This window comes from Manis pentadactyla, chromosome 13, assembly GCF_030020395.1.
Source record: "Manis pentadactyla isolate mManPen7 chromosome 13, mManPen7.hap1, whole genome shotgun sequence".
Taxonomy (NCBI): Eukaryota; Metazoa; Chordata; class Mammalia; order Pholidota; family Manidae; genus Manis; species Manis pentadactyla.
In genome coordinates this window covers 27,155,571-27,183,328 of record NC_080031.1, presented here as the reverse complement: position 1 = coordinate 27,183,328, position 27,758 = coordinate 27,155,571, and the positions used below count along the sequence as shown (strand labels likewise).

General features: G+C 35.5%; 1 protein-coding gene across 1 annotated transcript in view; it reads right to left on the bottom strand.

Moving 5' to 3' along the window:
* CNTN5 (contactin 5) overlaps nucleotides 1-27,758 on the bottom strand; it is a 1,238,002-nt gene that overhangs the window by 284,760 nt on the left and 925,484 nt on the right. The window contains exon 9 of the mRNA XM_036902818.2: nucleotides 2,491-2,593. Coding sequence (XP_036758713.2) covers nucleotides 2,491-2,593 — 103 coding nt within the window. The remainder of the gene's footprint in view (nucleotides 1-2,490; nucleotides 2,594-27,758) is intronic.

The window sequence follows — 27,758 nt, the reverse complement described above, 5'->3', positions numbered from 1 at the left end:
GTTGTCACCAGTCTACAAGTGTGTCATTCTCCTCTTGGCCTTCATAACCCTGCTCACAGATCTTCAGTTTGTGCTTTCATGAAACTCTTTTAAACCATCTGAGCTGGATCCTGTTTCCAGCTGGATTCCTGACTTACACAGAGAAAAAAATTTTTGAGTAGAGAAACACATGTGTAAATAATTTAAAACTATATTAAAGATTATGAAGAAAATATACAAGTATTTAGGTAGAGAGTAAAGGATGTGACTTACATAAAGCAGTTACAGACGGCCTCTTCTGAAGGTGACATTTTAGTTGAGGCCAGAGGATAAGTGGGCGCCATTATGGAGAGAACAGCAAGTGCAAAGGCCATGAAATGGAAGAGAGCTTAATATGACCTTTGCCAGAATTTGGTTACACTACTCTATGAGAAACATTTGCTTAAAACACTGTATCTGGAGAGACCAAGGGGAAAAATCCACTTGACTGCAAGTTTCTGATCCATATCTAGTGACAGATACCAAAGTTCTTGGACAGACAACGGTGCACCAGAGAACCATGTACTTGTGAAAGTGAGAAGCAGCTCAGAGGAGCTCTGGGAACTAAGCAGATGCTCAGGTATTAGTTTGAAGATGTTGTGATCATGTTGGGACACAATAATGATATACTCCACATGATAATGTGCTATAAAGGAATTAACATATGTAAAGATGTTATTTCTTTGATCTTGTTTATTTCACCCGAGTAATGGGTTAGTCTTTAGGTAGAGAATGATCTTTTTATAACATTTTTTCCCCCATAATGTGACAGTTCACAGAAAGGATATCAAAGGAGCAGCAGAGACCTTCTTGTCAGGTTGTGTGTCTTTATCTTCCCTTTGATTTATTCATTTTTGGGGGGTAGGGAGTATCAGAGAACAAGTAGAGAAGTATTAAAAGAACATAATCAGACCGTTGGATCCTACCTAGAATGAAAGAGACTTTAAGAATCAATTTACTAAGCATATTTCAAGACTTTCAAAAGCAAACACATCTAGTTTATTAAATTAGCCTGCCGGTGGAAATATCTCATATTGCTTTTTCCTCTATAAATCCAGTTCTCTAATTTGTTTTACAATGTAACCTCTTGTTTGTGGCTTCCATGCAAATTCTAGCATTTAGGAATCATTTAACTGCAGGATATACTAAGACCTTTGGCATTAAGCCAAAATACATTGCTTTTGTATTTATCAAAATTGGCTTACTTGGGACATATCAGATATACTTGACACTATAACATGAGCAAATGGTGAAGAACAAGACTTTTAAGGTGTTATTTAATCTTTTGTGTTTAATATTTGTGGGTTTGGAAGTCTTCCTCAGATAGGTGTCCCAATTCATCCTAGATGAATTTAAGGTCTTGAAATATTTCTACTTATAGGCATCTTTTGCTTAATAGATGGATTACACAATAATTTATTTTGTCTTTAGTCTATTGTGATTCTGCTCCTATTTAGATTTCAACAGAATTGTACGTATGTGTTATTTCAGTCAGTCTTGAAGTTAGAAACTTAGGTTTACTATGTTCATGCCATAACCCTCCTCTTACCAGTGGAATTTTTTGTATTTACTAATACTTCCCTCTTCCACAGGCTAAACTTGCTGCAAGCGCATTTATATAGTACGTTTTAGCTGCAAGTACTTTATAGTATGCTGTGGGAGTTGCTCACCACAACTAAAGCTAAATGATTAGTAACTCTGATAGAGATGCATTTATGCAAATTATAATTATAGAGTCTAGAAAGGACTCTGAGGTCTTATTACCCTGAAAAACAAAACAACACCCTTTTCAAAATGAATCATAATGCTCTAATCAAATATAATCAAAACTCACTCCTGCCTCTACATCCAATACTCTTGTTGCAAACATCATTGATAAGTGATTATATATCACGATTTAAACTGTCAGAAATAGAATCATTAAGTATAGCAGGCATGAGAGTGTGATATAAATCATCTCTTTGAGTCACGGAATGCTTATATGTTGCACATATTGACATCCAGTGCTATAATATTATTAGTTCAGGAGATACTGAGCTCGTCAATTGACTCAGTAGAACTATTTTGTTTATGATTTTTATGCTGTTATCTTATACTTACCAGAATCTATATCCTATACATGAGGAACTGATAGCATCTTACCCTTTATCCTCTTCTTATTTATATCACTGCTGAACTTAAGAACAATGCTGAAATTTTAAGACAAGTAGGCAAGGATATGCAAAGCTCTTCTTTTATTTAAAGAAGTTTCCTTTGTGTTAAAATAGTGACACTACATACATTACTGTTCATAGAAATGACTAGAGAAATAATAATTACAATTGGTCACTTCACCGATTCCCACTTGCCCTTCTTTTAAAAAATGAATAGTCATGAAGAAGCTTCTGGGAAAATAAAACCTACCAAAATAAGTGATCCAAAAAAAAAAGGTCACAAACAATTGTGTCTAATTATGGAAGAATATGTACTTACTTGCCAAGTGCAAAACATTCCATCTTAATAGTTGTCCCCTTAGCAGCTGTGACTGTGAAAGGAAAATGGACTTCAATTTTCGGCTCATATTCTCCCATCACACCTGGGAAATAAAGAACAGTCTTTAAGCATAAAATGAATGTCACAATTTCTTTCCAGTCCTGGAGATGTCATATTGAAAAGCACTGTGGTTTGGTTGTTAATGTCTGTTTGATGACTGCTAAGTTTTTGATGCATTGGAATAAGAAATACACTTAGACCCAGTCATTTTGCTGAAATTTTAGTCTTCCCTTAAGGATTGGAGTGCATATATATTCAATACCATTTAAAATAATATTCACTGAGAGTGTTCATCAACACTGGTAGTTTAGTTATTAATTATATTCCAGAGGAAATAAATATGAACATTTCCCCTGGTAAATAGTTGTATTGATCTTTTTAGTAACTAAAATTATCAGAACTTTATCATTGCCAAATAAATAAATACTTATTTATTGTGAATATATATTTACTGAATATATATAATATGCAAGTATTTTGCTAGTTATTGTGGTAGATACTAAGATATATAATCTGTGGACTGCACTCTCAAGCACTCTACAAGTGTATTTATAAAGAAAGAAACAATATATACTCAAGTCTGGGAGAACAGCTAGATATCAAAATAACTGTAATGAAAGATAGGAAGTGAGGAGTACCATGAACCAGGTGTTCTCAAAATACAACGTGCAGTTAAGGGGATTATAATAATAGTTAGGATCTGGATAAATGGGGAAAGATATGAAAGAAAGAAAATCTAACAGTAGGAAGAAAGACAAAGAGATGGGAAACCCCCAGAAATAGGAATATCAATTTTCTGGCATGTTGGTATGAGAAGGGAAATAATATGAGGCAAAGTTGGAAATATAAATGGAGTCCAAAACATTGACGGCCTTGGTTATTAGAGTAAGACATTCAAACTTTAATTTGTAAATAATTTGGAGCCACTGGGGTTTTGAATAGGCAACTGGCATTTTGCTAGTATTAACTCAGGCATCCTTGGAGCTAATTTCCTCCCCCAAAATAATGCCAGGTAGAAATAATAATAGCTTAGACTTGAATTACAGTAGTAAAAAATGATAAAAGGCACTAGGTAGGAAAAACCAAGACAATTGAACTTGGCATGCAGAAGGGCTTCTAGGGATAAGGATGTGGGCCTCCTCAATAATAGTGCTAAGGCTTCCAGCTTGGGTGGTGGGTGATGTCAATCAAAGAAAAAAAAAGAACACAGCTATGGTAAGACAGCTGATGCCTTTCATCTTCAGAGAACTGAGTTTGATACTTGTAAGATATTTAGAAGAAAAAATCTGAGCAGATAATGCAATTAAAGGATGAAGCTCAAGATGGGTTCTGGACAGATAACACACACTTCGTGTCATCATTTAGAGGGGCACCAGAAGCCCTGTGGTGGGAGAGACCTTTCACCTATTTCAAAACCCAATGCACTGGCTCGAGCCTGGTGAATTCTAGTGTTAGTGCCCTCAGGCAGCCCTGGAGCTAATTTCCTCCTGAAAATAATGTCTAGGTGATCCCTATTTGTAAAGCACCACAGAGGACATGGTTATGATTTAGCACAGATGCTCCTCTGAGGATCCTGTACATGTGTTCGGCGGGGGTGTATGTCTATGGGTATGGGTGCATGTACAGGTCTGTGTGCACGTCTAGCTCTGTGGGTAATCCCTTTGTGTACGTGCATGTTATGAGAAAGTAGAGGAGAAGAGAGGCAGAAACCCAGACAGGGGAAGATCAATGCTCTAAGATATGAAGGCAAGATGCACTGAATATGCAAGGGGAGAAAAAGTTACCTTTGACACAGAAAAGTTCTATATGTTTGTTTGTTTGTTTGTTTGTTTGTTTATTTATTGATTGATTGATTGATTTGAGATGGGCCTGGAAAGAAGAATGTGGGCAGCTTTACTTGGAAAGTGTTTAAGTTCACTTAAGGACAGGAAAATTATCTGTTTTTTGTTAGCTCTTTGCAAAGCAATCATAGAGAAAATATCACTGATGTTTTCATCTGAGACTGGGCTTCTGGGTCTGGCTGTACTAATGACTAGATGGTACCATCTCTGACAGGTCAATGACCTGTGTGTCTTATTTTTCTAATCTGTAAACTGAGGGAATGCAAGAGAATTACTACTATTGTAATGTTCTGCTCTAACAGGCTAATTCCCTCAATTGCTTCCCACACTAACACTCACTGTGCACCAAGAGCCTGATATATAACACATGAATGAGTGGTTAGTATGATTTTATTACCCAAAACAGATGTTTGAGCACTTCCTCACTATCTCTTTCTCACTAATGATTTTCTCTTCTACTTGTCTTTTATATTCTTCTCCCCGCTTTCCATCTTCCTTTTGTTTATTTCCTCATGACTTCCTCTTGTCCTATGTCTCTCCTGAACAGCAGGAGTTAACCTGCTGGTGGTGCTGGCTGAGTGTGCCCAGTGATGGCAAGTTAAGTTCTTTTACTTGTAAGTTCCCACATGAGGGCCCCCGGGCATCCTGTTCAGTGGCGACCTTCGACTGCCGACCTGAAACAGTCCCTAGGGGAGGCTTCCCGCCTCCTCATGCACTGTAATATGCTTGTTCCTTGTCTGCCTGTTAATCTGATGATTTAATAATACATGACTCATCATGGTGCTTGCTAGACTTACACTTGTGCACAGGACCCTGTGAGGGCTGGCAGCTGCTGAGCACTGTAAAGTATAATAGAGGGCAGTGAAAGTCAGACTGAATTTAGAAAATATGTCTATGTGTTTCTAGCAAACTTTTTAAAGATATTTCTGAAGAAAGGGACCTGAATCTTCAAAGCTCCAGTAATCTGTTTTGATTTCGTTTCCTATCCTACATAAAAATTCCCTTCAGAATCTACTTTTATACTAATACTTTTGTACTCTTTTTATTAAAAAGCACCCTTTTTTTTTTTAAATGTAATTGTACATTTCAGGCCCCCTTCAGAACCTGGATCTTCCTCTGAATACTGCCAAGATATTACAGAAATTATTGGTTAATAGGAGCCAGATTCACATATTCTGTTTTCTCCTCCAAATTATGCTTGTGAAATGCAAAGACACTCTTTCATAGATTTAATCCTTAAGAATGACTCAAAGAATGGGTACTCCTGATAGTGTTTGGGAAGTAATTTTGTCCACGTAGAGTCTTAAATGATTCCCATATGGCCAAATATACTGTTAAACCTCACTCCAGGGCCCAAGAGATTTGCTAATATCTGAAATAGACATTAAAAATAAAATTAAAAGATTTGAAGAAGAGGTTTCAAATTATATTACCTAATTTGAGCTGCACTATAAGAAATAACTAGTTTTTAAAAATTTTACTCTGATGATAATGATATAAGGACAGATAAGGAAACTCTTTAGATAGGTCTTGCTCTTTAATATTTGGCCGCACTAGGAATTAAGTTTTGCTCTACATTTCATGAGCTAATTATGTTAGAGCTAAAGTTTACCTTAGCTTATATAATTTGCCCTCTTTCTTTAAAGAGAGAGCTAAGAATCAAAGGGATCAGGTAACCAGCCCATAGTCCTATAGAAAATTGCTGGTGGAAATGGGGCAAAAATAGGAGTTTTCTGACCTTCAGTCCACAGCTATATTCTTGACATCACTCTGATGAGGAATTTCAATCACTGAGTATGAGAGTCCAGGAATATCACATTTCCACGTCAACCACTGATTACCTGCCATGGTTACCTGGACTACGTCAGCTGCAATTTTTAATTCCTCAAGTCATATGCAGCTTAGCTTATGATTTCTTTTGCTGGGTAAGTTTGATGTTGAAAGTAAAGGAAATAGTTTTAAGACATACAAAGATCAAAATATTAGGCTTATCTCTTCAGTGAAGGTAGCTCTTATTCTTTTGATAGCCCCTAGTATTAAGCTAAATATGCTCAGGAGATACTGACCTGTCTTCACCTGTTGCCCCCACACCTGTCTCTTCTGGCTTAGTTGACTGCTGTACTTTGGACTTGCATGACATTAGAAGATGACCCCAAATTACCCTAATTCCTAATAAACAGAAGCCTTCTGGCTGAGAGCACATTACTCTCCTATGTCTTCACAGTTGTTGATTTTCTTATTTATTCCAATTACTCACAAAGAGCTAGGGTGCTTTTCCCTGAGTGCAATGCAGTTTAGACCAGTGTTTTTCAAGCGTATTGAGAATAGAGAGCCACTGACATCAGAAAAATCTGGAAAATTTAATGAAATTCCAGGCTACTGGTTCTAACTCCAAGCCTTGTGATATTCTTTGAAAGTTGGGGCTACAGGCTCTATATTTTAATAATTTCTCTGTGTGATTTTATATACATTAAAGAGACACAATGTTGGACCTGCCTTGATTCTAATTTTTATCATTTACCTGTATTTTTAGGATTAGAGTGTAGCATCTAAAATGCCTGAAAAAAATGGCATACTGAGAGTTTATAATCATACTACATTTATTGGTGACCTGCCCTAAGGGCAGGGCAAAGAATATTCAGCTTGCATATACAGGTACTCAGATCAGAGCTGGCTTTTTTCCTGTCTGGAAACAGTTCCTATTGGTCAGTGTCCGTGTATTACCAGTTGTTAAATATTTCAAATAACACTTCTCTCTCCAATAATATTCATTTTTAGGGTCAAGAATTCAGACCCAGTAAACCTTAAAAAAGGCTTAACTAATGAGTCAGAAAGGTTTGGCTGATCGTTTTCTTATATCCACATAGTGCGTATTTACATTTTTGTTTTCATTGTCTTTGCCAATTGTATTCAATATCTGTTTTTTATCTCTCAAGAATAGCTGTCTTCCCAGCGTGTCTTTCGGGACATGCTTCTCCCACCTGACCATTTTAGTTGAATGAGAGCCACTGTCATTCTTAGGTTCTGCCTCTTTGGCTGTAGCTGTTACCTTGTTAGGGGCACCTGACCTAAGCTTGGCAGCTAGATTACCCCAATGCCCTAGACAACAATGTTTGACTCATGGATCAGAGTCAAGATTTTTTAACTAGGAACCAGGAAGTCTAAGTGTCAATTCTTCCTTGGTGGCAAAAATGAACCTGGACATCTGAGAGCCACTGCACTGCAGGACGGATGTAGTCTGTCACTAAAGAGAACTAAGACAATTTAGATGAAATTAAGTCAATGCAGGTAGAAGAGAGAGAAAGAGAGCACAGGGTATGTCAGTTCTACATGGGATTTAGTTTTGTGCCTTTCTCTCAGTTAAATAACATTACTTTTCTATTTTGCTTAAGTTATTTGAAGTTAGATTTCTCAGTTGCAGCCAAAAGAGTTCTGACTGACACCTCACTGGGCTCAGCACAGCCAGTGGTGACCCAATGTCAGGTTCTAGACCATAAATTATATGGATTCCAAATCTATCATATTCTAGGTTAGGCAAAGGACAAAATGGAGTAGATTTATACACACATATAAATCTTACTAAAAGAAGAAATTTGAAAAGTACAGATGAAGTACTATGGGAGTTGAAAGGAAGAAGAGATTATTGTCTAGGAAGTGAGGGAAATGGGGAACTGCTTTAATTGGATGATTGTGACAGGGGGATTGGAATTGAAGATATGATGGTAGAACTTTAGTGATTTTCTGGTGGAAGGAACAGTGAAGACATGGAAGTGAGATTCTATCCATAATTTATCAGAAATTAAATTTTATTACATTGAGTATGAAGGGGTAGTGAGAAATTTTAAATAAGTGGGAGCTAGATGATAAAAAAATATCTAAGTATGTTATAATAACTCATCTATTAAGATGCCTCAGTCATGGCTTGATAAATTTGCAGAGCACTCATTCAGAAAAAAAGTTTCAGGAATCAATAGGCATCTGATTTTATTTAGAGATATGCCTGAAATTGGTATTATACATACTCATTGATTACACAGTGGTAAATTAAACACAATAAATATATGAAGATGTACCTGGGAGATGCATCAAAATGAAGGCCGTATACACTGAGCTATAGTTTGCACAGTATATGGTTTGCATGCTAAAATGTACTGAAATTATTTAATGAAGTGTCTTGGGGATTTTCTTTTACTTTACCAGAAAATATGTGATGTCAGAATTTCCTATATTATTTTTATTTTGTAGTCCTTGAGTTTCAATAGATGTTTCATTTGCAATTATTTTCCTTTTTACTGTCTTTAGGAATCTGAATATAAATGTAAAATTATTGTGCTTTGTAAGCTCCTGGTAAGGCAATGAAAACCCAAATAATAACAATAAATAATGATGATAATAATAATGATGAAAATGAGAGAGGGAAGAAGGAAATAACTGAATAGTTCACATTATGCCTACAGATATTGTGCTGATATGAGACATTCATTGTACTCATCTTTTCAGGCATATTAAATATTAACCTGTGATTTGTAGATAAATGATGCAAATCCCAACTCCAGCTCTGGCTCTGTTGAAACACTGAGGCAATCACAGAACCTCTCTGGCTGTTTTCTTGTGTACAATGAGAATGCTAATATTATCAAGGGTTTAGAAATATAGTGATATGGTAGGGAATATATATTGCACATTAACATATCCCTCTTTACTTACTATATTCAAATAAATTAAAAGTTAAAGTCTTTGGAAATTCTGATTACTTACAAAAATGTCCACATGCCTTCTTTTCAATTCCCTAATGAGCCCCGGATAGGGAACAATTTCACAAGCCTAGATAGAGAGGCAACATATTGTTTTCTCACCTCAAAATGTGTATATTACCCTGAATCAGTTTCTGGAGGTGAGTCAGTGCTATGTAAATAAAGGGATTGAAGGATCTCCTGACAAGAGGAAATGAATGTCTCATGTTATCTTCAAATGCACCATTATGAGTGTTATTCATCTAGGGAGATTGAGAAGAACTAGAGAGCTTTATTCATTAGGAGATGTTTTTCATCACTATTATATGTATTCTGAAAATCAGAGAAGCCAGTAGATGTTTTCCCTTCTCAAGCATCAAGAATAAATTGATCAAAGGGCTGCCACACACTGTAATTGCTTTCCTCTGATTACTGAATTTTAAGACATATTTTCTTCTCCTGTTCTTGCCACTGTGATTTAGGGAAATCTACCCATCTGTCTCTTGCATCATCTGAGGGTTCATTCCATATACATCAATAGCTAGGAAAAAGAACTCATAAAAGTAAAGCCTAAAGAAAGAAACTGTGTATTTTTCTGAACAAATATATAAGCTCTTGAGCACAAAAATGATATGCCAGATAGAGAAAATTTGAAAAATTTGATAAGAGAGTGTTGAATATTAACTTTGAAAGAAAAGTATGTTGAACATACCCTTTTTTAGAAAAGTAAAATGTTTGCAGATTGATAATATTCATTATTTTAAACATGGGTAATTTTTTTTTAACTTGTTTTGACTCTTTGAAGTGTGTGTGTCTATGTGTGGCCTCTTCAAATATGAATAAAAGAGAGAGAGAAAGATCTGGTCCCTGCTAAAAATTTTGGTACTTTGACTTTTATAAGATGTCACCAAGACCTGATTAGCTTTGAATGAATTTAGGGTCCTTATTTCTACTGCCAAGGACCCTTCTTTGACAGCTAGTTTGACTAGGCACTGTAATAATGGGTGAACAACTATACTGACTCTAAAGAAGGTTAAATAAAAATAAAAATATAATGGTTCAGAATGACACATCAAACTCAATCCAGTAATGAAATGCTTTGAAATCTCTAAATAATTCTATAAGCATGTTTAATTCTATAAGAGTCCTTTTAAATTCTGATTTAATTAGAAACTGTATTTCTATTGATTCATTCAAATATTTATTTCTACCAGAATTTTTTTTTTCCCCATCAAAAAGAGAAAGTAAATTGCCTGAGAAACATGATGGACTTGCCTCACTGCTTTAAACGCATTAATTGCTCTATCCACAGTCTTTTCTACAAGAAACTAAAATTATGTAGTGAGATACAAATAAGGTAAAGATGAGGCGAGGCAAACCTAAGTTATGAGAAAGCACTTCCTATACATACAACATCTGGGAGTTAGGGAGATATATTCGAATCGGAGGGTAAGACTAAGCCTACTGGAGAGTAGAAAAGTATGTAGCTGATTCACATTATTTGGGGAGAATAAAGGGAATAGCTATATATTCCTGCTGCTAAGATTCCTACAACTATTTGTATTCAGCCACATTCCAGTCCCCATAAAGTCATGCCATATTACAGAACCTAATCTTAGATTACTCTAATATCTCCTTTCTCTTATCACAGTATGTATTTCCTGAAAACATGTTAATTAAGTTCTTATTTGGGTTTACTTGAGTAAACTTCTGAAACTACCTAAAACACTCAGCAATACTGCCTTTTATATCGAAATTTTTAATTCTTCAGAGAAATTGTTACTTCCAGAAAAGTTTCTTACCCATAGCTGTCTATCTATTCATGCAATAATCACCAAGTCGAGGGACTTAAAATATCCTGGAGGACTTAGTTCTTCCAGCTCACTTATCAGCTGCCTAGTTGCATAACTCTGGGAGAAAACGTGACAAATGGGTTGCTTTAAACTATTATTAAAAGTTTATTTTTACACTTAATCTGCACAGATTGTTTTCTCACCTCAGTCTTGTTATTGAGAATGCTAGCATTCCTGCTGTTAGCACTCAGGTGAGATACTAAACATACCAGACACTGATTTGCTCTGTAAACAATTTACCACATATTTTATTTTACAAACTCCTACTGATTTCAGAGGCTGTATGGATGATATGGTTCAAAAGATACATATTTCCAGAGGGGGAATGTCAATTATCATAGCCTTATTGCAGAGCTTTATGTACATTAAAGACTGTAGATGTAAAGAGAGAGAATAAACATTTTGAACACCTGCTATAAGTCTGGGGCTGTGTTAAGTGTATGCAAGTCAATTGTCATTTAAATCTTACAAACACAGCAAGGTAGATACAATTATCCCTATTTTAAATATGAGGAAATGGCATATTGGAGAGGTTAATTAACTTGCTCAACATCACTGAGCTGGTAAATGACAGGGAAGGGGTTCAAATCTAGCCCTGTATTAATTCTGAAGCCAACTTCCCCTCATTATTCTATGCTGCTTCCCAGGAAAAGTTGTTTGCAAAGCAGAATATTGTTAGTCATTTCCAATTTTGTAGAAAACGAAATTATACTTCAAATATAACTTTCTCAGGAAGTCTTTCCTGACTCTCTGCCTGTGTCCCTCTCCACCCAACCACGTTAATCTCTGTCTCTCTCTATATGCATACATATATGTATATATGTTATGTATATGTATGTATGTATGTATAAGTGTGCATGTGTGTATATGGGGACACACATGCACACACATACACACACACACATATATATATATATATGAAAAAAAGGCAAAAATGGAGATATTTGGCCCCCATTCCCACCCTACAACAGCAAAATGAGACTTAATTACAGTTTCAATGTGTTCTAGGAATGTGACCTTTTAACAGTTGATCTGAAATTTCCTGATAATCGGCAGTGAGGTAATCTGCATGATAAAAACCTTTCCCCTTAAAAAAGAACATATCCTGGCCTGAAACAACCTTTCTTTTTCTTTTTCAAATAACTTCCTTGCCCTACCCTCCTCCTATAAAAACCTTCCATTCTGTACAATCCTCAGAGCATCTCTACTTGCAAGATGGGAGGCTACTTGATTGATAAATTGCTCAAAAAAGCCAATTCGATCTTGAGATTTGCTAGGTTGAATTTTATTTTTTAACTAAAGAAACAGACTACTATAAAGTCTCTCCATTTCTCTGCTATCAGTCAGCTGCCAGATTCTGTTCATTTGGTTCCATGACAGGTGCACGTATACATAAAGAGCAGTAAGAACTGTGTCCATGTTGGTTTGTATCACATGTATATGTACATGTATACAAAACAGCACTGTTTCTGTAATATATACGTACAGTGCTCTGTTTCTATAGTACATATATATTGTATAAAAGTGTGTGTTGGTGTATATATATATATATATACATATTATAGTACTCTGTTTCTTTTTTTGTAACAGTTAAAATCGAGTGTTCAATCTGCTCCCACTTGTATTCCTTTGCTGGGTATCTGTTTTTTCTTCTAATCTATAAACTCAACCAGGACAGGTCACATTATTTTATTCCCTTTGTGCTCTCAGTGCCTGGTACAAGGTTAATGTTCAAGAATATTTGATAACTGCACTAGTAAATCTACTTGTCATCAGCTATGTAGAAGAAATGTGATAGGTGACATAAGAGCTCACTTGTTTTTATGTGTTTCAGTGTTTATGTTCTCTTTTCATTTGAAGATAACTGAAGGTAATTTTCTAATCTGGAATCTTAAAAAATCTATGTTTTATTTTAAATTGTTGTGGTATGGTCACATGAGAATAAAAAATATTTGTGAGTGAATAAAGTGATAATGTCTCTCCATTTCTCTATAATCAATTGCCAAGTTCTACTAATTTGGTTTCTACCACCTCTTTCCTATCCACTCCATTCCTTCCATTCTGATTGTCATAACTTTTAAGTTGTATTTCCTTTCATCCAGCTCATAAGCTTTGGCAGTGTGGAGATCCTCTGTGTCATGAATGGTGGTCATTACATCTCACAGGATTAGATATAAGAGAAAATAGAAGAGACATTTGAGATAGAGTTTTGACTCCTCATGGTAAAAGTCTTGCTGTAAAGGAGCATCAAGAAAAGAGGATAGGAGCTGGAGGCGGGTATTGAATCAAGAAACGGTTCCTTTCACAATGGTAAATATTCCAGCATGTTTCCATGAGAATGGTTCAGCATGGAACAAATGATGCTTATAGGAACGAGGGATATTTCTAGAAAACTCTTTGAATTAGGTAAGAAGGCATGGGTCCAGTGCACAGAACTGCCAAGAACAGGTCATTAGTCATAATAAGAGGTATGATGGCATAAATGGATACCAATAAAGGTAAGATGTTATAGTTGCTGCTGGAAAACTAAGTAAGATCATAAATTAAAGCCAAACACATTTCAATGTTACATATTTTTTCTATCCCACAGTCAGCTGCATAGATAACAACCATCAAACAAATGGGACAGAGGTTGAGGTTGGTGTTAGAGATACACCAAGTGGGTAGAATATGATAGAGAGATTGGAGAATACACTGAGTTGAGAGTGTATAGAGAAAAATGTTTATAATGGGTGACTTTGTAATCTAAGCTAGACAGGGAAGGTATTTGAGGATATGAGCATATGCTGGACCATGAAACAGTGGGTTGGCCAAAGGACTGGGGAGCCTAAGAGACTGAAGAATTGTTTGAGTAGAAAGTGCTAAACAGGATTAATGAACAGAAAAGATTGGGCAAAGAGATGTTTACTTAAAGCTGAGATTTTCATGAAGGCAGAATGACTGGTAATGGCCAACTCAGTCTGTTTCATTGTAATAGATAGCTAAGGCAGGATGGAGTAGAAGTTCATAGGGAGCAGAGAGGTCAAGAAACTGAGAGCTCAGGGCGTTGAATGGATTGTGCTGTAAGTATAGATGTCACCAAGACAGAGTATATTCTGTATATGAGGAAGACTGAGCTGGAAGGATGAGAAATTATTGCAGTAGAGTTGACTACAATTGCTGAATTCATGCCATGAATCCTTTCTCTCTATTTAGTAATGTCTATATTTCTTAGTTTTCCATTTAAAGACTATAATGTTCTAGTCCTAAGTTATTTCTTCAATTTTGCCTCTCACTCTTCCCCTCCTATATCCACTATTCATATAACAGAAACACTTGCTCTTTTCAAAAAAAGGTATACTTTAACTGATTATGAGCCTTCCCATATGTGTTGATCCTTGTCTAAATATATTTTAATATCATCTCATGCACACTAAAATTGAGTTTGTCAAAAAACTTCAAATTGTATCTCATGAAAAAGAAGGAGTAGGAGGAACACAGGGAGGAGAAGGAAGGGAAAGGAGACACAAAAAACAGCTCCCTCCTGGGGAAAAATTAATTCCCTGATATTCTGTACTTCTTTCAGCAAGAAATTTTGTCTTCTATTCGGGAATTTCATGGTGTTTTATTTCTTATGATACTAATTATGTTCTATCTCATTGTACAGTTATTTACGTATACCCATTCCAGTGATTTTACTAGTCAAAACCATCATCAAATCTGAACTCTCCTATCCAACCCAAACCTACTCTTCTCCTTTAGTCTCTTTCTTCCTGATGTCTTTGTAACGTGTCCTTTGGACTCCCAGGTCATTATAAGCAAACTCATCCTTTTGTACAAGAGTTTTAACTCTTCCCTCTATCTGCTTGTCAAAAAGAAACCTGGATTTTTCTGTATCCTATTTATTTGTCTTTCATTAGTCAGTAGAAGAGTAGCTGGGCATACTGTGAATCCATTCCTTTCTCCAAAAAGCCATTCAAGTTTCCAGATCAACATTTGAATCTGTTGGTTTGTCCTTGGTGTATATAGGTATATATATATATATATGTATATATACACATATATATATATATATGTATATATACATATTTGTATACACAGTTATTGCTACAGAGTTATTCCTGAAAGCAAGTAAATAAACAACATAGAACAAGAAACAACAACAGCAAAAACTTTGTAATGCTAATTCTCTGCTTAAAGGACTCTGCCTACTTAACTGAGTTTTTAAAATAAAAGCAGAACCCCCTAGCATAGCATTCAAAGCGCTTCACAATTTGAACCTTACCTCTCTGGTTAGTCTTATATTTAGTGACTCCTTTCCTCACAAATCTCACACACTGTGGCTACATAATACTTTTCTCCACTTCCCAAACTAACCATGACACTTTACAATCTATGCTTTTACCCTTCTCTGTAATTCTTTTAGCCTTTTCCTCTATTTAATAAACTCATTCAACTTTCAAAATCATATTCAAATTTCATCTCATCTTCACAAGAATTAATTTCTCTCCATTTTTTGTTTTCACAATATGCAGTTCAAACCATTACTTTACTGCATATCTCCTTGCATTTTAATGATGTTTATTTCTCTATATTCCTCAGTGCATTATGGTTTCTAGCAATAAGGTAATGATATTTATTTTTTTTGCACCTGCAATGCCTGAACATAAATTTAACTTCTATCTGACTACATGTCACTCTCTGGCCAGTCAAGATTCCAAGGACTATAAACTTTCCCACTGAACATTTGATTTCATTTTCCTATTAAAATTTTGATCTACTATCTTAGATTGGCTCTTGTAAACATTTTCTTTACTCCTCAATTTGAAGTTTGAGAGATATTTCAGGAGCAAGCAGAGGATTTCATAATGCTCTTTCTAGTATATCTTGCACATGTCTCTTCCTATTTCTTTCGATAGGCATAATTTTAATTCAGAAGTTCCCTACTTTGACCTTGATTGCTGGTATACTTGGCCTCTCTGTCTTTTCCGCCTAATCTGTTCTGTACAATGACTCCAGCTTAATTTTTATAAAATAGAATTATCATTGTTTATTTACATTTCTTTAAAAAAAAGCAGGGACTCCCCATCGCCTTATTATTGAAATTTAAACCCCTTATTTTGGTATATAAAGCCCTAAAATCTGCTCTAAATCTAACTTACCAATTTCAGTTTCCACTTAGCAATACCATTGCTATGGTTAGACTGTCTGAAATGGCACTTATTCATTTGGTGTATTGAAGTTATCAATCCATATATCCATTCCAATACTCTCTATTAACAAAACTGGACTAAACTGATTTTTCTCAAGAATATCAAGAATGGTTTAAGTAATCATAATAGCTCACAATGATGGACTGATCCTATAAATACTGAGAGTATTTACTATTTATAGTTCCAGTTCTCATGTCTACTTAGTCATGATTCATTTAATGTTTTGTGTTTTATCTAATGAGAAAGATAATTTATTGGTGATAGAATCAAGTCTTACACTTATTTTGGGTTCATATAGGCTTGGATCATGGTAAGTTCATGCACATAGATAGTCTACTCCAAGCCAAGCGGTAAGTGTTAGTTATTGAGCATCAATTATACATAAAGCACAGAATGACAACTGATCTGAAAATTCATTCAAGAATTTATCATTACACAAGACCAGGGAAACATAAAGCTTCCAGAATTTTCCCCAAATCCTTTATGGTAATTTCAGATTTCAGTATAATTTGGGAAGAAAAATTTACCAGTCTTTGATCCTCTGTAGATGTACAGATGTATATCTACATAGATGTATACATGTATATATGACAAAGAGATATAATGTTTTGTAAATTGATTAATCCATTAATATATTGCACTACTGCTTATTCTTTCATGATTAAAGAGATTTATCTTAGGTCTTTAATATTGATGAAAAAAAGATTCTATCTTAAGCTTGTTAACGATGATGAATAAATCACAATATATTTGAGTTTTCACCCCTTTCTTTTCAGAAAAGGGTCTCTCTTGGCAATATTCAACAATAGGACTTTAATAAGTTTCTTTATCTTTCTGTGTTAAGCCTATTCATCTTTGTTAAACCTATTAAGACAAAATAAAAAACAAAAAAATTCAGTCACTAAATAAATATAATTATTAAATATAACGATGCATATTAAAAAGCAACAGCAGCTAGGAGTTGGTATGTAATAGAAGGTAAAAGATACACATTTTCTTCCTTTGAAAAATAAGGAAGTGAGTCAGAAGAGAATTCATAACAGAAAGGGGGTCCCTTCCTTCGCAAATTGTCCTGGTTCTGCTTAGGTATGAGTAAATGCTTTCAGAAGAGAAGCAGAAGCAGGACTGTGCCTATAGTACGTGTATCAGCAAACACACTGGCTACATATGTGTTAAATTTCTAATGCTGGAAAGGATTTGGAAAAAATCTTTTAAAGGTACACATCACCTTATTATCCCAGCTCTACTAACCTGCTTGTTCCACCAGCTTAAACTGGTGTAGTGAAACTGGTGTAGGTTTGAGGAACTAAGCAATCTAATGATAGATGCAAATATGATCTGTAAGGTCTTGTTTCTTCTAGTTGCTTTATGATTTTTTAAAAATATTGCTGGTAATTAGATCTGTGAATGATTTTTGTAGGTTGTAACCCACACCCAATTCATTTTTGTCATGTATTTGTAACATTTCTAAAGTGTAGAGATGAATTAAAACCTTAAATTACAATTAGATGCCTAGTATAATATTTTAGATCATGTATATGTATAATGTACTTAAAAAAATAATACCCATTCATTACATGGGGTTCACTATATACTAGGTATCTAAGTCCTTTAGATATGTCAATTTTAATCCTTTTGAATTGAATTGGCCTAATAATTATCTTCATTTTATCTCTGAGGAGACCGAATCCAAAAAGTTGAAAACCTGTTCAAAGTCATGGTTATTAAATGCTATAGCCAGGATTTGAATTCAGGAATCCTGGCTCCACAGTCCATGCTTTTCTTCACAATACTAAATAATGAATGGGTTGTATTCCACTTGCTCTTCAGGAAATCAGTGTTTTGGAGCTAAAGATATTTTCCATAGGAAATTTTGAGTAATGGTTTGGTTGCTATTTAACTCATAAAATTCCTAGTTTATAATAAATGATCTACAGGACTAACATAGCTATTTGGGGTTTTGGGTCCTAGAAGCAAGGACGCTTATGGTTAAGAAGAATGAGAAAAAAAATCACCTTTCTTCCATGCACATGATTCCTTCCTGCAGAGCCAGCCTCAGACAAAAACTTGAAAGATAAAGTTTATAACTTTTTTTTTTATATTCCACTATTGATCTTTCCTCCTTAGTTCCTTTGCATATGTTTTCCCTCTGTGTATAATGTCTGCCTAGCCCAGGATTGGGTCAACTGAAAAGCTCCTTTTCTTTTTCAACCGTGTGTTCAAATATCAGCTCCACTATGCAAATGTTCCTGCAGTTATTTTCTGTCCTTTTTCACCCTGAAATGTGGTGCCCTTTGTTCTACTTTTCACACATTGCGATATGACTTCTTTGAACAGAACCATCATCTTGTCTGTTTGCCCTATTAGACCTTGAGTTCTTTGATGGTCAGAGGGTATACACCAGTCCTCTTGAATCCCCAACACTAAAAGAAAAACCTGAACTGTGCCAGATTCTTTACATGTACAATTATTCTCATCTTACAACAATATCAAGGCAGATATAATCACTGTTACATTAATCAAGAAACTAAGGTTTAGAAAAGGTGGGTCACATATTAAAATGAAATAGAACTGGGATTACAAAATAATTAAGTCTGTCTCAAAAGTTCTCTGTGTGACTATATATATATATATATATATATATAAAATGTCAAATTCTCTTCTATTATCCTTCAAATCCTATCCAATTCTCTTCCCATATAACCCATATTCCTTTCTCTCTGAAAAGTTGTCTGTGTAAGATACTAAAAACAAAAGATACGTTTTAATTAATAGAGACCAAAGTAAAATTCACTGATCTCTAATTTTATATATCATTTTATTTATTCAAATAAAATGCTTAGTCACCTAAGTAACAGTTTACTTGCTAGAATTTTCCCCTGAGTGGTATAAGCATTATGCCAGGGGAGGAAAAAGGTAGTAGATAGTAGGTCTGCTGCAATTTGCCAGATCTGCTTTGAGGGCCCCTTTCTGAGCTTAGAGCCTCTAAATTTTCCTGCTGTTTTTTTCTCCTTTTTTTTCTGCTTTCATTTACTTCTGAATTTCAAATCTTCTAAAAGCTTCTTAAGGTTATGTCTTTCACTTAAACAAAGGTGAAGTCAGAAGGGCCTGTGGCGGTGACCACCCTGTGGTAGGACAGCTATCTATACATAGCTATAAGATTTATACTGCATGTATTTGACCATCACAATGTCAGCATGACAACAAAATATTACTTTATGTTGGCCTTCATTTGTTTATTAAACCAATGAGTGATAGAAATATTCCTTAGGATTCTGGATTTGGCACATCTTCACTTTCTTATTCTTTATAATGATTTTTTAACACTCTGACATTTTAAAAGAAAGTCAACATTTAAAGAAAAAAGGATGCTGCAGTGTTAAATAGACACTCCTAATTATTAAGAAAATTAGGCTATGTATTCTCTTGGCAGATATTTTGACAGATAATTAACAGACTGTATAGCAGGCAGCCTTACATTCTCTGTAGATGGATTCTGTCATTCTCAAAGATCAGCATAACCCCAATTTTACTTATATGGGTTACTCCTTACACTCTATCCAATTTCATAAATTTGATGGATTCTTTCTTGATTAATTAAGGAAAAAAACACAACATCTATCCCAGGGAAATTGGGAAGAAGCAAATATTATTACTATGTTAAGCATGCTATTCATAATGAGAATCATTTTTTAACTGAACTCTTTAAATTTGATTTTAGGTGATATTGATAAAGTAATTCAAGTCTCCAATTTGGCATTGATATCATAAGATGGGGGGAGGGCATAATGATACAGTGGGAAAAAAAAAACAACACTTGCTGTGAGTTAGAGCTTTAATTCCATATCTCCCATCAAGTATGAGCCTGGGTAAGTCCCTTCACAGGCTGGTGGTAACTGAGCAAGAGTCTAACATTTAACAGTGTCCTCTTTAGAGTCATACAAACACAGGTGACAGGACCCCTTACCTATCTAAATGGCAGATTCTTGTACTATAAAAGAAAGATAAGCTCAAAATGCTGTTTTGTTGTGAAGACTAAATGAGGGAATATATGAAATGCCCTCAGCGCAGTGCCTGGTACATAGGAAAAACGTTACTCATTAGCAAACCTCCCACTTACGCAGCTGCCATCTCCCCTCTGCAGCTCTGAAAGACAAGGGTCAGAAAACAGAAAGAGGAATTGTTGAACTTTAAAATATTTTGAATACTGGCAAGATTATATCAGTATAAGGAAATTGCCTCCCACTATGTCCACTTTGAAGAACACAACAGTCATTTGAATATACAAGATTCAGTACATTTGTTTTAAAATATCAGTTATTATTTTATGATAAATTTGCAAAATATCTCACTGGGGTGAACTGTGGAAGAAACACTTCTAAATAGCACAAATTACTTTTCAGTAGAACTAGGAGAACCCTCAATATCCCAGATGTGACTTTCAGCACTGGATAATAAAAGTGATCGTAAAATAAGAGTATAATTCAATAAAGGAAGCTATAGATGAGGATGTAAATTTAATATTGGTGCAGAATAAGGGAAACCTTAAAATATCCAGTTAGGGTTACTCAACTTTAAACAAATTGAGAAAAAATATGAAAATAAGTTCAAGAGGAAAAAATGAAATGAAATCATTTTAAATGATTCACAGGGAGACTTAAGGTTATTTTAAATACCTTATTGGATGCTCAAAGAAAAGTCCCGTAGATCATATCAAAAATAGCATTATAAGGCAAGATGAGGAAAACTGGCAACTACAGGAAAACAGACATCTTATTAATAATAGAAAGATTGTCTAAATAAAGTGAAAAGATCAATGTATGGCATCTCTGGCAGCTCAATTCTGAGCATTAATAGATTTAAAGAGAATTAAATACATTTAAAATTATTCCAGAGGCAGAATTACTGTGTCTGTTTGGCCATTGCCAAATCACAGTTGCCTAAAATAAAATAGCATGTCAAACATTCCCTAACCTGCCTGAACATAAAAATTCCTGGTGTTGCAGTCAAAGTATCTTTAATCTACACTTCAGGCCTACTAACTCAAGAGTATCTAAGGGCAAGACCCAGGAATCTGAATTTTTAGCAAGATTCCCCACACCGTGATTATAGTTTTTCAGCTATCTTTTGCTTGGAAAATAGTGTCTGGTATAAAGAAGGGCTTTAAAAATATGAAAAGGTATGTAAACTTAAAAAAAACCAAACACTTAACAAATAATGATTAGTGCAGTGGGTCTCAGTTGTACTAAATATGAAGTACCTGGGAAGCATCCTGGAAAATGCAGATTCCTTAGATTTGTAGGATGAGGCCCACTTGCCCACAGATCTTAAACTACCTCTCTCCTATAACGCTTGCTCTGACACAATACCAGGAAGACAGTGGCCCCACCAGTAGAGTCCAGGTGATGCATTTGAAGACCCAGGTCCCCCTGAAGTCTCTCATGGAAAGAATATTTATACTTTTTGGAAATTTCCTGAAGAATGCAGCCTTTAGAAAGGCCAGGAAACATTCTTGACAGCACGGGCACAGGCTGCTAGCTGAGTGCGGTTCTGGGAGGGCTGGGGGGCTCACGGGACCTGGGAGAAGAGCTCTTGCCCCTTAGGGACAAAGGTCATTGGGATTTAACTGTTCCCAGTACCTTCAGTTGAGAGAGGGCTGCTGGGGTCCTCTGGAGAAGCAGCGGAGCAGACACCCCTTGAGTCTCAACAAAGAAGCGTCTATTGATAACTGTTCATCTTATAACATTTCTGGAGTTAAAAATGCTGATTTCTAAGACCACTACAGAAATTCTGATTGGGTAGATCTTAGATATGGCTTGATATTTCCATTTTTAACAAGCAATCTAAATTATTTTCATGCAAGTGTTGAGGATCACACTGTTAAATGCTGGCCTGTTAGATGTAATTTTATAGGCTTCTGAAAGATTTTAATAAATATTATTATTAAGTGTTGTTTTAAATCAAACATTGAGTTAAATGATGTGGAGGAATAATATTTTGTAATGGGTAGTGAAATTTCTTAGGTATGGTTACAAAATGGAATGATCCTCAGGGGTTGAGCTGGGGCTGACATTTGTTGATTATTGTTAAAGTATCTTAATATTGAAGTATCTTAACATGGGAATAATAAAAATCTTCTAAACTTTCAGGTGATAATGAACACTACTGGGTAGTGCAATATAGCAAGCTGGCAAATAAAAGCTCCTTGAAGATATCACAGTGCTGTGTGGGTGGGTTTTATGATAGTGGTAGACGAATCTCGGTATATACAAACATAAGGAAATACCTTAAGAATGAAATCCAAAGTATGTTTCTTATATGGTGGACTCTATTCCTGTTTATTGCAACTAACTTGCTGTATGATGTCAGGGAAGTCACTTAAATACTTGCAGAGAGAGCCAGGAATTAAAAGGGCATCTCAACAAGAGAGAGCAGGAACAAAAGGAATGGAATCATAAAACTCTGCTTTTGAATAAACAATGAGTGAAGACTAGTAGTGGAATATAAAACCTCTCCCAGGGCTACTCCTTCCCCTCCAACTTCTTTTAAAACGTCAATGGCAGACAGAGGAGTCTGAATTTATTACAGTAAAGAACAATAGCAAACAGAAACACTACGGTAATAGAAACAATCTAGGAAAGTAGTTACTAACTCCAAGGCCCACACATTAAAGAAATGTAGTGGGATTGTGTCATCAGTACTGTGCTAACAGCTAACCTTTCCTAAAGCTTATTGTGTTACAGGTACTGTTCTAATTGCTGTTCATGTGTTAATGCATTTAATCCTCACAATAACCTCATGAGACAGGCATCCATGCTATCCCCGTGTTCAGGTGGATAAGTAGGAGCACAAACAGGTTGGATCTCTTGTCCAAGGTTAAAGTGGGTGGTAAATCAGCCCGAATTTTGTGACCAACCTACTTTAAGCAAAATTAATCAAAATAGATTCTAGCTTAAATCTCTGTAATGATGCCACTGTCATGAACTTGCTTGCTTTCTGACTGATGGTAAGGGAGGTGGTACTACTTCCAGTTCACTGGCATTGCACCTGAAGCCTCTCTTTTCTTCTACAGTCTACAATGTGGTAACACTCTTGAAAGTGAATTTGGGGTAGGAATATTATTTACTTTATGTGAACTGTAGAGCAAAGGTTGTTGAAAGTCATTGATCTGGGCAAGAGTAAAAAGTATTGTAATTAAAAGTAGAAAGAAGGAGATGGATGCGAATGACATTGTACACGTAGAATTCACAGGGCTTGTCAAACCTCGGGAATATGTATTTGGTCATGAAATTAGGAAGATTCTAGTGGGACCAGAAATATTTATGTTAGATATTTAGGAGAAAGGTGATCTCACTAACAACACAGATAACAGCTGGAGAAGTTAGTTTGTGGGAAGATTCTAAATTAGAAACAGAAACAGAAGTGCCCAATGAAGAAACATATTAAGAAATATAGATTGGGCTCAGTGGTAGAATCCTGGAGGAATATCTACATTTAAAAGGGCAAACCTCCTTAAACCCTTTCTAGAACAATGTCAAGGGTAAAAAGCCAGAAAAATAGGTAAATGGACACACCCAGCTGAATAACTAAATAGATTGATTTAGTGGGTAGAATGAGAAAAGACAGTGAAATGTACAGATGAAATAGTTCAGATGAGTCTACTGCCTGGTTACTCAAGAAAAGAAAGTAATTTCAGGTTAAACATAAACTGCAAAGAAGTCAAGAATGAGAAGCGTTAAAAAACTTCTAATAAATACTTAACTTATTTGATTTCATTTATTAAATGAAGAGAGAAAGTGTAGCAATGGAGACAGTGTAGACCAGCCTGACAATAGAAAAGGGGGTCACATTAACATAACTGAACATTTTCCATCCTTATACAAAAAATTACTCAAAATTCATGTTCTTTTCTTGTATTAAGAGTAACATGTTCACTGTTAACAGCACCAGTTATCAAAAGTTTATATCCTTTGGGATTTCATTTCCTGAATTACAATAACGAATTTCCATTGGAGGAAACCAGAGGAAAAAGCCTAAGTTAGTACATATTTAACAAATTTATCTTATTATTTGTAAGCACTTACTAAATAATTCTTCAATGTTTTTAAGACATATGAAGAGAGTTAATGAAATGATGCACATTTTTTTTCTTGATAGAAATTCTTATCTCCATAGATAGAAGTTCAAATTGTCTTTTTAAGTCTGCTTGAGAAATTTAATTGTATGGGATGTTTGATTGTCAAGGATATCTGAGAAAAGTATTTTATTCAGAAATTATCCAATGATTTCTTCATGTTTTTATTTCATTTGTATCATTTCAAGATAATAAACTTTCCAGAGAGACATATAGCAAAATAAATAAAAGATTAATAAAAGGCAAATAAGTTTCTATATTCTTTCAGAACTTGACATAAAGCCTTAATATTATTCAGCTTCCTTCACATAGGTACATTTGCTCAAGCAGAAGTGTTCTTGTCACAAGCTTTCTAAGTCCCAGTGGAACAGTCCATAAATTGAAAACTCTGAACAAAGATTTCAAGCTACCAAGAAGTGAAAAGATGCACAAAATAACTCTTGCAAGTAGGAACAAGCCAGCTCCAACGCACATTAGAATAACCATGAATACTCCACAAGACAAGAAAAACTCGGTTTCTCAGATTTCTGTTTGGTCTTTGTATTAACTTCCTATGGTTGCTGTAACGAAATACACAAACTTGGCAGTTTAGAATGATAGACGTGCATTCTCTTACAGTTCTGGAGTTCAGAAGTGTAAAATCAGTTTCATTTGGCCTACATCAAGGTGGCCTCCCTCTGGAGGCTCTAGAAAAAAACCCATTTCCTTGCCTTTTGCAGCTTCTAGAGCTGCATTGTTTAGCTCATGACCCCTTCCTTCATCTGCAAAGCACATCATTCTGAGCTCAGCTTTCATCATCATGCCACCTTCTCCTCTTCAGTACCAAATTTCTGTCTGCTTGCCTCTCGTAAGGACACTGCGACTACATTTAGGGCTGACCCCAATCAGTTAGAGGAATGCAGGCTAATATGGGATAGTGGCCCATATCAAGAAGCTTAACTTTATAACATCTGCAAAGTCCCTTTACTACATAAGGTAACATTCAAAGTTTCCAGGAATTAGGATGTGTTTTTTTAGCCTATCACAGTCTTCAAGGACATGCCATTTTTCATTTTACATTTATATATATTTTATTTTATATTTTCTCATTCCGCTTGGGACCTGCATTATTCAGTAGCAAACTAATGGGGTCAATTCATGGGTTATGTAAGCAGGTAGTTCTGTGCATAATTTCCTTATTGACACAATTCTTGTCTTAAAAATAAGTGTGTTGTTTACACATACATTCTCAGCAGATGACTTTGCCTATATACTTCATTAAAAAAAAAAAAGCCATGGGGTTCCCCACCTCCAAATAGTAGGTTATCTGCATCTCGATAGTGTTATTATTGTTCTTCCCACTGTGATGACTAATAAACGCTCTAACAAAGACTAACAAAGACCAGTCTTTCTGCAATGCATTCTGAATCCATTGCTGTTCACCTTCTCAAGTTACTTCTTCATTTCCTCTTCTCTCCTGCACTATTCAGCTCCAGGGGTTCCTCTCTCTCTCTCTCTCTCCCTCCCTCCCTCCCTTTCTCTCTCCCTCCCTTTCTCTCTCCCTCCCTTTCTCTCTCTTCTTTCTCTCCTTATCTTCCTTCCTTTCTTTTTTTATTACCCTCTTTTTATCACCGTGGAGCCACTATAGCCCTAGGGCAGGGGAATGAAAGAATGCTGCCTTAGGAAGGAGGGGGATCTTTTAGGAGAAGATTCTATCTGGACTGAAGAAGAATGAAGAGCCTGGTTTTGTACATAGTGGATTGTGGGAGGATGCTTTGCCATATCTTTCTGAAGAATTATTAGAATGTGGAGATTATTATTTTAGAATGTTTAGAATTATTAGAATCCTCCTTAAATGTAGAAATGTATTTAATATCTTGTATGAAATTAATAGTATGAATCCAACTTCTTTTTTTAGTTAATATTTGCTTGTATTTATTTTCCATCCTTTCAACTTTTAATACCTGTAAAGTGCTTAGAACAATGCCTCAGATGTAGTTATTAAATGTAAATAGTGGTTAAATAAAAATAAAATAAGCTAAATAAAATATTCAGAAATGGGCTGAGAGCTCAAATGGGAGGACAAATCAAAGTATGAAATTGCCATATATAAGACAGAGATGGTAAGACCCTGAAGGTAGACTAGACTAGAGACAACAACATTGTGGGGGAGAAGCAGGTGTGTTTTGGGGGAGAAGCAGATGTGTTTTGAGGGAGAAATGGCATTTGTAGGAAAGAAAGCTTGGCAAAAGAAAAATGTGGTTAAAGGTGAGTGTTTAATAAAATTTCCTGTGCTATATGGAGTGCCAGCATTTCATTCATCATCCATTAGTTAGAGTCTGCATTACTCACTATTACTTTTGGAACTAGGTTTGTTTTTTTTGGCTTTAACTTAATGGTATGCACAATTGGCACTGAATGAGGTAGTGGTTAAATAAAATAGTGGTTTAATAAAATGCAGACAGACACTACAATTCACAATTACTTCAGTGTTTAAGGTAATATGTTCTCTTATATTACATAGTAAACTACATAAGAATGATTCTTGTATTTGTTTTGTCCTCCATTATATCCCCAAACTTAACAAATTATCTGACACACATCAGGTCATTTGTGCAATATACATTTGTGAATTCATGAGAATAATTGACCACAGTGTCAGCTTAGGAAAATCTGATCATGTCACTCATGCACTTCAAGTCTTCTAAAGCTTCCCCATCTATGTTTCAGACACCTCTTTTGTGCCAGCTCAAATGATCTTGTCCAGAAGTATTACCCTCACAACTGCCACTGGGACCAGGTCTGTGCAGATGCAATCAGTTTCACACTGTTGCAACTTGAAGGCAACCTGCAGGTGCAAGGGAATTAACTGCCTATGGAGCCACCTTAAGGGAATGGGACATGGAACCCTATGGATCACTCCACCAAGGAGGCCATACTGAGTGCATTCCTTCAGGCTGTGGTCCTGTGGAATGAAGCTCCAGCTGCCTGCAGTACTCATCTCCATAATGTAACCCCACTTTTTCGCTTGCTCCACTCCTCAGCTTCACCCTATCCCTGAATCCCGCTCTCTGGGATAAACTTCAAATAAACTACCTACAAGCAAATTTTGTTTTGATCTCACTTTAGGGAAACCCATGCTGAGACAATACATTCTAGAATAGTTTATAAAGTAAAATCTGATACTGAAATGAAATAATGTTGACTATAGATATAGCCTCTATTATTTTTAGAAATGTGTAGTTTTCTTTTCAGAGAAGTGTGAAAACACAACGTTCCTGGAATTTTTATAGCTAACTGTATGGTCACAGCAGATTAAATGTAATTTTTATATTCAAACCCCTGCAGAGGTGTTTGCCAAGTTCACAGAAATATCCATTATAATGCCTGTCTCTGTGCTGAGAGGTTTGTAAAACCCAGCAGGAATTGCGGCTGAGTGTCGTGCAATAAATGGATTCATCCACATCACATTCTGT